Source organism: Salvelinus fontinalis, chromosome 1 (genome assembly GCF_029448725.1).
Source record: "Salvelinus fontinalis isolate EN_2023a chromosome 1, ASM2944872v1, whole genome shotgun sequence".
NCBI lineage: Eukaryota > Metazoa > Chordata > Actinopteri > Salmoniformes > Salmonidae > Salvelinus > Salvelinus fontinalis.
The window spans coordinates 61,008,200-61,023,067 of record NC_074665.1 but is presented as its reverse complement, the minus strand read 5'-3'; the positions used below and the strand labels follow the sequence as shown (position 1 = coordinate 61,023,067).

The 14,868-nt window shown below is 42.8% G+C and overlaps 1 protein-coding gene across 1 annotated transcript in view; it reads right to left on the bottom strand.

Moving 5' to 3' along the window:
- Positions 1 to 14,868, bottom strand: part of LOC129859180 (potassium voltage-gated channel subfamily H member 1-like) — a 95,603-nt gene that overhangs the window by 24,794 nt on the left and 55,941 nt on the right. Inside the window, exons 10-12 of the mRNA XM_055928626.1 lie at positions 10,595 to 10,794; positions 9,023 to 9,275; positions 1,846 to 2,042 (exon numbers count right to left, since the gene is read on the bottom strand). Coding sequence (XP_055784601.1) covers positions 1,846 to 2,042; positions 9,023 to 9,275; positions 10,595 to 10,794 — 650 coding nt within the window. The remainder of the gene's footprint in view (positions 1 to 1,845; positions 2,043 to 9,022; positions 9,276 to 10,594; positions 10,795 to 14,868) is intronic.

The following is a 14,868-nucleotide window of genomic DNA, read 5'->3' as shown; positions in this document are numbered from 1 at the left end:
CTTGTCCTTGATTAAATGAAACATGTTACATGCTTGGTTGCAGCTGGGTCATTTTTGAATTGTGGTGGCATTTTGGAAAAAAATAACTTTTCTAAAATATATGTTTAATTTAAATGTATTCGAGTACGTCATTCCATTCTAAATCAACCAATATGGCAGTTTAATGATTTTAAATTATTTTTACCATTTTGACATTGTGCCACCAGAAGAAGTAGTAACAATAATGATGGTCCAAAATATCTTTATTTTTTAAACAAGCCTTAGAAAGTTGGTTGCAATTTCAGTTTAATCCACCTGAAAGGACGGAACAAATAGTACAACAAATCTTGTGGTTAAATTCAAATATAGTAATTGATAAAAAAACTGTATTTATCGAAGAAATGTTTAAAAAAGGTATAATTTTTGTGAATGATATCATAAATAGGACTGGTGGAGTAATGTCACACATGCAGCTAACACAGACATATGGAAATGTCTGCTCTACCCAAAATTACAACCAATTAATTGCAGCATTACCACAAAAATGGAAGAGGCAGGTGGAAGGGGATAAAAGTAAGGAACTTGTATGTCGGCCTTATTTATTAAAGAACATAAATGGTTAAAGAAAAGTGTGATAAATAAAAACATATACCAATTTCATTTAAGGACCAAAAAACTTACAGCTGTGCCATATAAATTGCAAAATAGTTGGGAAGAGATTTTCGATGTACCCATTCCATGGCACATGGTTTATGAATTGATACGCAAAACAACGCCGGATTCAAAACTTCTAATTTTTCTATTTAAATTATTGTACAAAATTCTTGCAACTAATAGAATGTTATATATATGGGGGATACAATCTTCCCAGCTCTGTAGATTCTGCTGTGAGGAGGCAGAGTCATTAGACCATTTATTTTGGTATTGTCCGCATGTAGCTCGTTTTTGGTCACAGGTCCAGGAATGGTTGAAGAATTGCAACATTTGCATAGAACTAACGCTACAGATAGCAATACTGGGGGATCTGAAAAGCCATAGTCAATCAATCAATAATATAATAATTATTTTAGCAAAAAAAATTATTTTTAATTTACAATCCGTGGAAGCTATGAGAATAGGAAGATTCAAATCTTTTGTGAAGCATCACAGCACAGTTGAAAAATATATGGCAAATAAAAATCCGAAATGGATGATGTTGGAAGATAGATGGGAAAGGTTGAGTGGAGCTGAAGGGTGGGACTAATAACAAGATAAACAATGTAGGGCATACGGGATCTGTGAAATGTGTATAGGTGCGGAGCTATTGTGAAATAGCACAGTTACAAGTGGAAATCAAACTGGATGGACAACAGAAATAGAGGAAGGACTAAGAACAAACAAGAGAGAACTATTATAAAGTAGACTGTGTCTGTAAAATGTGTATAAGATGTATAAATTGAAGGTAAAAACAGAAATGTTTATCAGTTTAATCCAATTGGGGGATCGGTGGTAGGGTTTGCAGGGAATAATAATAAAGGTATACTCTTTAAAAAAAAAAATTAAAAAAAAAATAATAATTAATGATGGTAACACAGCGGGTTACCAGCCCAAAGATGCTCTGGGCGGAAGATGAGAAGGGAGAACAGAAAAAAAGGGATAAGAGAGTAAGAGAAAGATTGAGACATGAAAGATAAGCAGAGGAGACAAGGAAGATAAAAGGGCAAGAACAGAAATGAGAAAAGAAAGCGAGTTTGATCCGTAGGGAGGAAGAAGGGTGGTCTTGTGAACCAGCCTTATCACTTAGACGAAACAGACTGGTGAAAATAAATATCAGGCTGGTTCTACGAGGCTAAAAGAAAAGTGGGTGCTCCAAAAGATTACACTGACCCTCTTCCGCAGGTTGTAAGTAAGCAGCAGGTTCCGTGAAAAGTGGTTAGAGAAGGCCGTGTAGAACTCCAGAACCTTCTGCAGGGCATCCCGTTTAATGACATGGAGATCACAGTAGGTCAGGGCACGCACATTGGCACAAGCCTGGGTCAGGGTCACCTCCTTCCAGAACACATCCCCAAACACGTCCCCCTTACCTGCAAAGAGAGAAAGAGCACCGATTAAGATATTACTTCTTAGATCTAACAGATTTTCCATCTGAGATTTACTTCTGAATTATTATTTTAAATATAATTTAAAGATTTCGGAAATATTTTTTACCTGCAGAGAGAGAAAAGCAGCTAAGATGGCCTCTTTATAACAGAAACCTAACAATGATTAGTTTATCCCAGTGTGACTTTCCCTGAGATGTGAAGACTTGTGTTTGCGCCCTTAGCTAATGCCTAGACTTTGACTCAGCAGAAAAACAAAGTCACATGGCACGCAGGAAACCCTGGTTCAGACCTGTCAATCACACCAACAAAAGCCTGTTTGAAACCAATAACCTTTCTGGCCAAAACACAAAACTTGTTGAGAGTGAATTTACAATGACAAACCATAACCAGACCAGTGGAGGCTCCTCGGAGGAGGAAACTATACAAAATATGTTCACGTCACCAAATAATTTATTAAAACACACCGTTTTGCAATGACCTACATGGTGTAACCGGAGGACAGCTAGTTTCCATCCTCCTCTGGGTACATTGACTTCAACACAAAACCTAGGAGGCTCATGGTTCTCACCCCCTTCCATAGACTTACACAGTAATTATGACAACTTCCAGATGACATCCTTCAACCTATCAGAGCTTTTGCAGCATGAACTGACATGTCCACCCAATCAAAAGGATCAAAGAATGAATCTAGTACTGAAAGCATAAGCAACATCTGTGGCGTTGTGTGAAAAAAATTATAATTTTAGAGGGGCTTTTTATTGTCCCCGGGACAAGGTGCACCTGTGTAATGATCATGCTGTTTCATCAGCTTCTTGATATGCCACACCTGTAAGGTGGATGGATTTTCTTGGCAAAGGAGAAATGCTCACTAACAGGGATGTAAACAAATTTGTGCACAAAATTTGATAGTTTTTTTGTGAGTATGGAACATTTCTGGGATCTTTTATTTCAGCTCATGAAACATGGAACCAACACTTTAGTGCATATATATTTTTTGTCCTCCCTCTTAAATGGCATCAACCGCCACTGACAGAGACACTATAGACATTTGTTGTGATCACTGCGTCTGGTTTCTGAGAAGATCCTATTTGTGATTCTATGAAATTGAACTTAAATGGATGAGCATATAAAAAAAGTGCAGACATAATTTCACGACACAATACCTAAATGTAAAGCTGTCCAAGTACTGACAATTTTAAATTAACTACAGTTGAAGTCGGAAGTTTACATACACTTAGGTTAGAGTCATTAAAACTTGTTTTTCAACCACTCCACAAATGTCTTGTTAACAAACTATAGTTTTGGCAAGTTGGTTAGGACATCTACTTTGTGAATGACAAGTAATTTTGCCAACAATTGTTTACAGACAGATTATTTCACTTATAACTGACTGTATCCCAATTCTAGTGGGTCAGAAGTTTACATTCACTAAGTTGACTGTGCCTTTAAACAGCTTGGAAAATTCCAGAAAATTATGTCATGCTTTAGAAGCTTCTGATAGGCTAATTGACATCATTTGAGTCAATTGGAGGTGTACCTGTGGATGTATTTCAAGGCCTACCTTCAAACTCAGTGCCTCTTTGATTGACATCATGGGAAAATCAAAAAGAAATGAGCCAAGACCTCAGAAAAACAATTGTAGACCTCCACAAGTCTGGTTCATCCTTGGGAGCAATTTCCAAACGCCTAAAGGTACCACCTTCAACTGTACAAACAATAGTACACAAGTATAAACACCATGGGACCACGCAACCGTCATCCCGCTCAGGAAGGAGATGCGTTCTGTCTCCTAGAGATTAATATACTTTGGTGCCAAAAGTGCAAATCAATCCCAGAACAACAGCAAAGGACCTTGTGAAGATGCTGGAGGAAATGGGTACAAAAGTATCTATATCCACAGTAAAACGAGTCCTATATCGACATAACCTGAAAGGCCACTCAGCAAGGAAGAAGCCACTGCTCCAAAACCGCCATAAAAAAGCCAGACTACGGTTTGCAACTGCACATGGGGACAAAGATCGTACTTTTTGGAGAAATGTCCTCTGGTCTGATGAAACAAAAATAGAACTGTTTGGCCATAATGACCATCATTATGTTTGGAGGAAAACGGGGGACGCTTGCAAGCCGAAGAACACCATCCCAAACGTGAAGCACGGGGGTGGCAGCATCATGTTGTGGGGGTGCTTTGCTGCAGGAGGGTCTGGTGCACTTCACAAAATAGATGGCATCGTAAGGAAGGAAAATGTGGATATATTGAAGCAACATCTCAAGACATCAGTCAGGAAGTTAAAGCTTGGTCACAAATGGGTGTTCCAAGTGGACAATGACCCCAAGCATACTTCCAAAGTTGTGGCAAAATGGCTTAAGGACAACAAAGTCAAGGTATTGGAGTGGCCATCACAAAGCCCTGACCTCTATAGAAAATTTGTGGGCAGAACTGAAAAAGGATGTGCGAGCAAGGAGGCCTACAAACCTGATTCAGTTACACCAGCTCTGTCAGAAGGAATGGGCCAAAATTCACCCAATTTACTGTGAAAGCTTGTGGAAGGCTACCTGAAACGTTTAACACAAGTTAAACTATTTAAAGGCAATGCTACCAAATACTAATTGAGTGTATGTAAACTTCTGACCCACTGTGAATGTGATGAAAGAAATAAAAGCTGAAATGAATCACTCTCTCTACTATTATTCTGACATTTCACATTCTTAAAATAAAGTGGTGAACTTACTGTAGCTGATGTAAGACAGGGAAATTTTACTAGGACTAAATGTCAGGAATTGTGAAAAACACTGCATGTAAACTTCTGACTTCAAATCTATCATATTAACTTTCATATCTTTGTTGAATGATTGAGAGTGAATGGGACAATGTTTGTCGCGGTGACTGCAAAAGATAAGATAACCTTTTATATTACCTAATGTTGTTTTCCTACTTAGAACTCTCACAAGATCTCATGCAATTGCACAAGACATGCATTAATTTACAAATGCATGTGCACACACAAACACCAGAAATGGGTTCAAATGATATTTCAGGTATTTCAATTACTTTTCAATACATTTTAAAACAAGTATTCAGATAACCTTTATTTGGAAAAAAATAAGTAGTTGAATATTGGAATGTATTTTGAAATGCACTCGGAAAGTATTTAAATATACGGACTCAAATACACTCCCATGAATTTAACCCACAATTTGTTTGACTATTTGGGTTTTACAAATAACCATTTAAATACTCAAATAAAAGTACTTGTTTTGGGCTGTGTATTTGAAAAGCCTCAAATACAAAGAAAAAATATTTAAATAACAAATACACTTGTATTTGAACCCAGGTGTGGCACGCACACACACGTTTTGTTCTTCTATCCTCGTGGGGACAATAAAATTAATTTCCATTCAGAATTTAATTTTAGGGTTAGGGAAAATAGGGTTAGGGTTATCCCTAACTCCTAACCCAAAACCTAACCTTGACCCTAACCCAAACCACTAACCCCTTACCCTAATTGTACCCCTAAACCTAACCCCTAAGCTTAAAATAGCCTTCGTCCTCATTGGGACGTGGGAAATGTCCCCACGAGGAAGAATCTTCGTTTTACAATTCTTGTGCAGACTTTGTGGGATTTTAGGTCTGCACAAGGATAGAAGAACCAGCCCCCACACACAAACACATACATTTTAAATACTTTATTTGAATCCACCAATCAAATAAAAAAGGAATCCAAACATTAAACATCATAAACAGGAGATCTCTCCCATCAGTCACTTTGCTAATCACCATACTGCAAAGAAATCCCAAAGAATTGAATTTACTTTCGTAGAAAGACACCGAATTTAGCTCAAGGAAAAACAAATCTTAATGGCATAGGCTGAGGAGCAACGGTAAGGGAGTTATTTGTAGCTTGCTGGAGAAATATCAAAGTCAGGATAATTTCCTATTCTACCTATCCCTCTCCCCAGACAAGCTCTGACTAGCACTCAGCACAGCACAAAGTAACAATGTAGCACAGAACAAAACAACATAACACAGTACAGCACAGCATAGTACAGTACAGTACAGCACAGCATAGTATAGTACAGTACAGCACAGCATAGTACAGTACAGTACAGCACAGTATAGAATAGTACAGCACAGCACAGTATAGTACACCACAGTATAGAACAGTACAGCACAGTATAGAACAGTACAGTACAGCACAGAACAGTACATCACAGTATAGTACAGCACAGTACAGCACAACATAGAACAGAACATCACAGAACACCACAGCTTAACACAGAATACCAACCTGCTATAGTTCAGTTTATCTACTCCTTTAGATGGTAAGCTCAGCGATATAACGTAGGTGCACAAAGTAAACAGCACAGTGGGTTAATTTCCGCAACAACTAAGAGCGTTGAAGTGCGAGGCTAAACTTCTCAGCTGTTTTGGTCCCGTACCTACCATGCACTTACAGCGTAAAGCAGACCCGTGCACATGCGCAGAGACTGTGGTGACTGTGTGAGAGCAAAGTCTTGCATCTCGCTCATCTGCGGTGCTGCTCGTGGCAAAGTAATTTAGCTGAGCCTATCTTTCATCTAACACCAGCACACAGACACACACGCAGGCACGCACACCCAAACGCATGCTCGCACACACACACACACACAGACTGTGTTTACATCCAGAAAAGCGAGCGGTTTATATTAGTCTCTTCCTAATTGAAACTGACATCTGCCTCAGCATTACGGTATGTTGTTGAAAAGCTGCCAACACCCATCAAATACACAGCCAACATTGAATTACAGCGCGTAAATGGGTGGGTGTAGGCCCACATTTTCATTCCCCGAGATTAGAAGGTTGGGAGTTTGATCCTCATCCGAGTCATACCAAAGACTGTAAAAATGGGACCCGATGCATCACTGCTTGACACTCAGCATAAGAAGATAGATTGGGGGTAAGGCCCTGGGATAGACTTGTATCCTGTCCAGGGGGTGTACTTGTACATCAAGCTGCCTCAAACTACACAAACAGTAGATAGGCTCCAGCTCCTATGAGCCCTTCCAGCTCGCACAACTCAAGGCTATTTACAAACTTACTTATAGTGGTAGTTTCTGGGTCAGTGGTAGTCACTCCTAACTATATAAATCAACTAAACAATGGCCTATTTTACACTCAAATTGTAAAACATGTTTGACACATCGGTTGTGATACAAAGGATAGTTTTGATGAGTTTGTCAGCATAATCAGATTAGATTGATTAAAAAAAACAAGGCTTTCATGTCGTACAGCCTGAAACAAACCAAGGCAGTGACAGAGAGGGGAAAAAGGCACAGCAAGACAGCTACAGTTAGAATGCTGTTCTTCAGATTTGGTTGAATCTTGGAAACCCTTAAACAAATGCTTTCATGTCCTGCAGTTTGTGAAAACCCAAGAGAGGAAGTAGAACGATCACGGTGCTGGTGCAGCAGTGATACTGTAGGCCATTAGTGAGAAAGTGATTGACTGCGGTAGCTAGTTCATCACCCAGGGTTCCATTGCCATGAAATAGCCAGGGAAAGTATTACAACAAAACATGATATTAATCCTCCCCACGAGCCAACCCACCAATTACAGGTCAGCAACGTGAGAGAAAACAACCACAGCTCTGTTACCCAGCAGACCCAGGGAGGAACATCCATTTTGTGTGTATTGATGTGTTGCATTATTACTGTTCACTTTTTAAATGATGTTGTTTGTATATTTTCCCGGCAATGTTTGTTATTTGCCCAGCACCGTCAATGTTTGTCTATGTAGCAATAACTATTTTCTGATATTTCAGGGCCATGTAAACAGGGTTGGATACATACAACAGTCTGCATATATATATATATATATATATATATATACACATACATACATACATATACACACACACACACACACACACACACACACACACACACACACACACACACACACACACACACACACACACACACACACACACACACACGACCAACCAAAACCAGGAATGTGATTAAGGACAAAGAATGCATTACTCAGACATACTGTATAACAAGGCGTGATCTACAGACACTCAACATTTAGCTGTGTAGCCTTCACCCTCCAATCCCACATTAACACCTTGTTAATGTCTCAACAGGGACTGTTGTTGGGGTAAAATAAAATGTTATTTGTCACATGCTTGGTAAACAACAGGTGTAGACTAACAGTGAAATGTTTACTTACGGGCCCTTTCTAACAATGCAGAGAGAGGGAAAAATATATAAATAATAGAAAAATAATAACACAAGGAATAAATACACAATGAGCAACTATAACCTGGCTATATACACGGGGTACCAGTACCGTGTTGATGTGCAGGGGTACGAGGTAATTGAGGTAGACATGTACACACTGATGATATTATCAGAGGAATTCCTAGTCTCTGTCCCATAGTGACCTCCTGTCAAGACCTTATCTCCGAAGAGAAAAGTCCTGGGGCTCCATTTTCCACTTGCCTCAAAGCAACGTTACGGTAATGTCAAAAACAAGCATTTTGGTAGGTATATCCAGCGTATTATTATCGCCAAGTTAGCAATTTTCAAATCTACATAGACCTGTTTGCTTTGAGATGGAAGTGCTGGTGTCAATAGAGGCACTGTTGAGTCCCTCAGATCTAATATTGAGGCTATTTCTGCTCAATATATCGCTTTTTCCCATTACAATTTGAGTAGCAATTTCCATCCACTTGTCAAAAGATTTGCAAGCTAGTTATCCCCTCCAAAAAATGTAATTTTAATAGCGAGCAGTCATGTCCTGAGGTAAAGCCAACTAGAGAAATCCAAGCAAAAATGACCACCATGGTACCACTGTGCACCGGCTCAACAGCAACTCGTCCAAAATGGCCACCACCTCGTACTGTACAATGGACAGCCAACTCACCCAAAATGGCTACCATGTAAGCCTACTTCATCATACTGTACAATGAACAAGTACTCACCTAAGATGGCCACCACCTCGTCATCTTGGATGACCTCCAGGGATCCTGACACCACGAAACAGAGGCTGTCCACGCTCTCTCCGGCATGGTAGATGAGGTCACCAGGGGCACAGTGGATAGTCTGGAACTCCATGGCCAGGGCACGCAGGCAACCGTCACTGGCCAACCTGAACGCAGGGTGTTCTTTGAAGACTTTCCTGTTCAGGTGGACGCAGATATCTGCCCTCATGTCTTTAGGGCATATCTGCAATACCTGGGAGGGGGAGAGGAGAAGGAGAGAGGAAAAGAGAGAGAGAGAGAAAGAAAGAGAGCGGGACAGAGCGAGAGGGTTGAGTTAAATAACCAAATTATGCCACCTTCCACACTCATTGCCTTTGGTGAACCAGAAATGTCTGACTGGCAGCCATGATAGCATGTTGATACATTACTTCAAATCCTCTTCTCTCTTGTGACTTTCCCTTCCATCTTTATCTTGAAATATTCTAAGGGTGTCGCATCATGGCAACCAACCAAAAACAGGTTGTTATTTATAATAATATCATCATCATCATCCAGTTATGGTGCTCATTGGGGAAAAGAACAAGTTAGAGGAGCACTTAGGAGCATAGAAAATACAACAGTAAATCAATGTTATAATCCTGTTCTGTAAATCAGATTTTTCTGTTTTAAAAACCAGGAAGTATAAGTGTATAGAGTAACCCCAAAAGTGTCTTAAGGTTAGTGGTATGGGTTACAGTTAGTTGAGTATGTGAGAATATCATACAAAGAATCCCCCAAAACTGCCAATCAAACCAGCCTCCCTCTACAGGCCTGGCTGGGATGCTCTTGTCGTCACAGCAGCCACAGTTACACTCCTGAGGCTGAGGTGAGTCAGTCTGCGATAGCAGAGAATCCTTAAAGGATTTTACCCTCCTTCCCTCATCCATTCTCCCTGCGCTGTGGGAGAAATGTGCCTGGAAGCTTGCATAGTGTTGCTTTCTGCTGACACGCATACAGCATTGGAATGGGCCAAAATCAGTACTGAACTACACCTACTTACCCCTACTTACCCCAACTATCAGTGTTGAGGCAGCCCCAAAAGACAAACTGCTGTACAGTATTTACAAAATGTTTTACTTATTGGACACATTTCTTACATTTAATTTCTTCACTGGTTTTTCTATATGCTATGCTTAAAATAGGTTTCAAACCATGTCACATCAAATGAACTATTCTGATAATCTCATATTACACCATTATTTAGCTGAAGCAGTTTGCTAATCAGACAACGTTTGTCTGATTAGCAAACAGGGTAAAGTCAGTTGTCATAAACTAACACCAGCTGTCATGACTATTTATGATAATCTGTTAATATAGCAGTGCTACAGAGCATTATCCATTAACTCAACACCATCCCCCACCCCACCCCAAGTGGACTGGTCCAGCACAACAAAACACACAGTCACGATCACCACCACAACACAAATAGGCCAGCCTGCTGCAGAAGCTACCATGCAGGAAAAACAAACAAACACAGGGGGGAAGGGTAATGAATGTCAAGGTAATGAATGTCTGGCTTACAGTTTGAGATACCTTTTCAGTATCTATGCCCCGGGACATGGACCAGGTGGAGGCGATGTAATCCATGACCCTCTCGCTCAGCCCCTTGGGCACTTGGTAGAGTTTGAGGAAGTCACGGACGCTGTTCAGCATCTCGTGGTAGCGGTTGGTGTTGGCGTACATCTGCTGGAAGATGGTGGTGACGTTACCGAAGATGGTGGCGTAAAGCAGGGCTGGGAAAAGAAAGAAAAGAGAAGTAAAGACAAGGGGGGCGGATGTTTAGAACATTTAGAGAAGAGTCCATAGCCACGGGAAGCAGGGGTGGTGAGGGTGCTGCATCATCCCCTGAAAAATCTAATTGTAAAATAATTTTAAAAGTAGTGCACTGAGCCTTTTGTTATGTTATTTTATTTAACTAGGTCAGCACTGAGCCTTTAATAGTCATGTATTTGCGGATATATCGCGATGGCGAAAAAACTACTTCACGCGGCTATGGAAGAATCCGAGAAAGTTAGTTTCGCAGAGAAGGATAATATGCATTTAAGAACACAAGTTAACAGATGGGAGACTTCAGGACTTGATCCAGTATTACAATATCAATGTGTTTAAATGTGTCAGTACTTGAAATACATACAGTAAGTCAAGTCATCAAAGCTTGTAGATCGGTAAAAGCTGCTCCTATTTGTAATATAACAATAAGAATGCATCAAATTTCCACTAAGGTTCAGAAAGACGTATCCTTAATCTTTGAGGACAAACATAGAAAAGAAGATTCAAGAACCAAAGTGACAAACAAGCAGTGTGTGAGGAAGTGTGTATGTGCCAAAGAAAGCAAAAAAGACAGCCTCTCTGGTTGTGTGTGTGCTTGCGTGTGCGTGTTTAGAGGAAACAGGGCTGTAGAGGAGGTGACAGAGACACAGAGCTCTTCTGACAGTGCCTGTCCATCAGCATCATACACATTGTCTATGTTGCGTGATAAGCCTTTAAGTCATTACTTAGATAAACTACTCAGTAGGTCAAGTTTTTATTTTTTTAACCTTTTGTGTACCAGGAACAGCCAAGTACCTTTTTCGAGGAGCATTTACTTTTAAACTAAATCAGCTAACTATGAGATACTGGCGCCAATCTACGGACCGAAGTTTGAGAAACACTAAACTAAAGGTTTCCAATCACATTTCTGGAATCAGAGATTCTACATGAATACAGGTCTCCGCTAAAGCACAGCCTTCCAGCCATGACTCATGAAGCACAGTGCCCATTATGCACATGGAACAAGAGAGATGTGCTTTTTGGGGCCATACAAAACATAATTCCCTTTTTATGCACTTTTCTCTCTATGCGTATTCTGACCGTGAACTTAAGCATGAGAATAGCATGCCATTCACCTGATATTTGTTTGGGGTGGAGATGGAATAAATGAAGATGTGGCAGAGGTGATACGCGGTATTCCTTGACTTAATTCCCTCATAATTCCGCCACCTACGTGTGAGGAAACCCTTAATACAATCTAGCGAACCGACCGGTTCCAAGTGGAAAAAGCATCTACTTCGTTTTTTTCAATAGAAATAACACCATTCTCCATCCACTGTAATTTACAACTTAATAAGAGCTATTGATTAGAGCTTGGTAAATAAGTAATCTGTTTGGATAAAATAATTGTAAATATAAATGACTTGTTTTAGATCTATTTTACATGATAATCGCTGACAAATGTGAAACCAATCATATGGCAGCAAACTAAAGCAGTAAAGTTTATGAAATGCTGTGCCATTATGCAGAATTGAAATTGTACAGCCTTTTAACTTGCAGAGATGGGCACTCTGAAACGTCTTAATTATAGGCGAACCTGACTTTCTCTGTTTCCTATTTCTATCATGTTAAATATTAGCCACCATCTGTATTGATCATCAGTAGGCCCAATAACAACACATATTAAACTGTCAATTTACTATTAGTTCCCTTCAGTTGGTATAGCCTCCATTATCATTCCATTTAAATGCATTGTCTCATTTGCTTATCTGTAAACCCTGTCAAGGCCATGTGGTTGTTGCTGAGGATCATTAGTAACAGTTCATAATATATATGTTTAGGCGAATTAAATCGTTATGGAGCTTAGCATAGACCAAGCCTTAACAGTTTGAACCCAACCCATGGCGAGATACTTGGCCATGTCATCACACAGTTCCATGGTTAATGGAGGAAATAGACTAGGGTACAGCCTATTATTGTACATTATTCTCCCAATTATAATTCTAAACTCAGCAAAAAAAGAAACGTCCTCTCACTGTCAACTGCGTTTATTTTCAGCAAACTTTTTTTGTATGAACATAACAAGTGTTAAGGCAGTCAATGTTGTTCTCCTCCTCAAACGAGGAGGAGCATGGATATGACCAAGATGCGGATTGGTGATTAATCATACTTTTAATGAAAACAGCAAACACGACACTACAAAACTACAAAACAACAAACTAACAAACCTTCAACCGTCCTGTGTGGCCCAAACACTGACACAGGAACAAACACCCACAAAACACCAGTGAAACCCTGGCTGCCTTTGTATGACTCTCAATTAGAGACAAACAATACACACCTGTCTCTAATTGAGAATCATACCAGGCCGAACACAAAACCCCACATAGAAATACAAACATAGACAAACCCACCCAACTCACGCCCTGACCAACTAAAATGAATACAAAACAAAGGAAAACAGGTCAGGAACGTGACAGAGCCCCCCCCTTAAGGTGCGAACTCCGGGCGCACCAGCACAAAGTCTAGGGGAGGGTCTGGGTGGGCGTCTGTCCACGGCGGCGGCTCTGGCGGTGGACGAGGTCCCCACCCCACCATAATCAATCCCCGCTTCTTTATCCCCCTCCCAATGACCACCCTCCCACTAACCCCACCTAAATGAAGGGGCAGCACCGGGATAAGGGGCAGCACCGGGATAAGGGGCAGCACCGGGACAAGGGGCAGCACCGGGACAAGGGGCAGCACCGGGACAAGGGGCAGCACCGGGACAAGGGGCAGCACCGGGACAAGGGGCAACACCGGGATAAGGGGCAGCACCGGGACAAGGGGCAGCACCGGGACAAGGGGCAGCACCGGGACAAGGGGCAGCACCGGGACAAGGGGCAGCACCGGGACAAGGGGCAGCACCGGGACAAGGGGCAGCACCGGGACAAGGGGCAGCACCGGGACAAGGGGCAGCACCGGGACAAGGGGCAGCACCGGGACAAGGGGCAGCACCGGGATAAGGGGCAGCACCGGGATAAGGACCAGCACCGGGATAAGGGGCGGCAGGTCCTGGCTGAGGGACTCCGGCAGGTCCTGGCTGAGGGACTCCGGCAGGTCCGGGCTGAGTGGCAGCTCCGGACTGTAGGGCAGCTCCGGACTGTACGGCAGCTCCGGACTGTAGGGCAGCTCCGGACTGTAGGGCAGCTCCGGACTGTCGGACGTCTCTGGCAGCTCCTGACTGGCGGGCGTCTCTGGCAGCTCCTGACTGGCGGGCGTCTCTGGCAGCTCCTGACTGGCGGGCGTCTCTGGCAGCTCCTGACTGGCGGGCGTCTCTGGCAGCTCCTGACTGGCGGGCGTCTCTGGCAGCTCCTGACTGGCGGGCGTCTCTGGCGGCTCCTGACTGACGGACGGCTCTAGCGGCTCCTGACTGACGGACGGCTCTACTGGCTCGGGACAGACGGGCGGCTCTAATGGCTCGTGGCAGACGGATGAATCAGATGGCGCTGGGCAGACAGATGGCTCAGACGGCGCTGGGCAGACAGATGGCTCAGACGGCGCTGGGCAGACAGATGGCTCAGACGGCGCTGGGCAGACAGATGGCTCAGACGGCGCTGGGCAGACAGATGGCTCAGACGGCGCTGGGCAGACAGATGGCTCAGACGGCGCTGGGCAGACAGATGGCTCAGACGGCGCTGGGCAGACAGATGGCTCAGACGGCGCTGGGCAGACAGATGGCTCAGACGGCGCTGGGCAGACAGATGGCTCAGACGGAGCTGGGCAGACGGGCCGTTCAGGCACCGCTGGGCAGACGGCAGACTCTGGCCGGCTGAGACGCACTATAGGCCTGGTGCGTGGTACCGGAACTGGAGGTACCGGGCTGAGGGCACGCACCTCAGGGCGAGTGCGGGGAACAGGAACAGGGCACACTGGACTCTCGTGGCGCACTCTAGGCCTGGTGCGTGGTACCGGAACTGGAGGTACCGGGCTGAGGGCACGCACCTCAGGGCGAGTGCGGGGAGAAGGAACAGTGCGTCCAGGGCTCTGGAGACGCACAGGAGGCTTGGTGCGTGGTG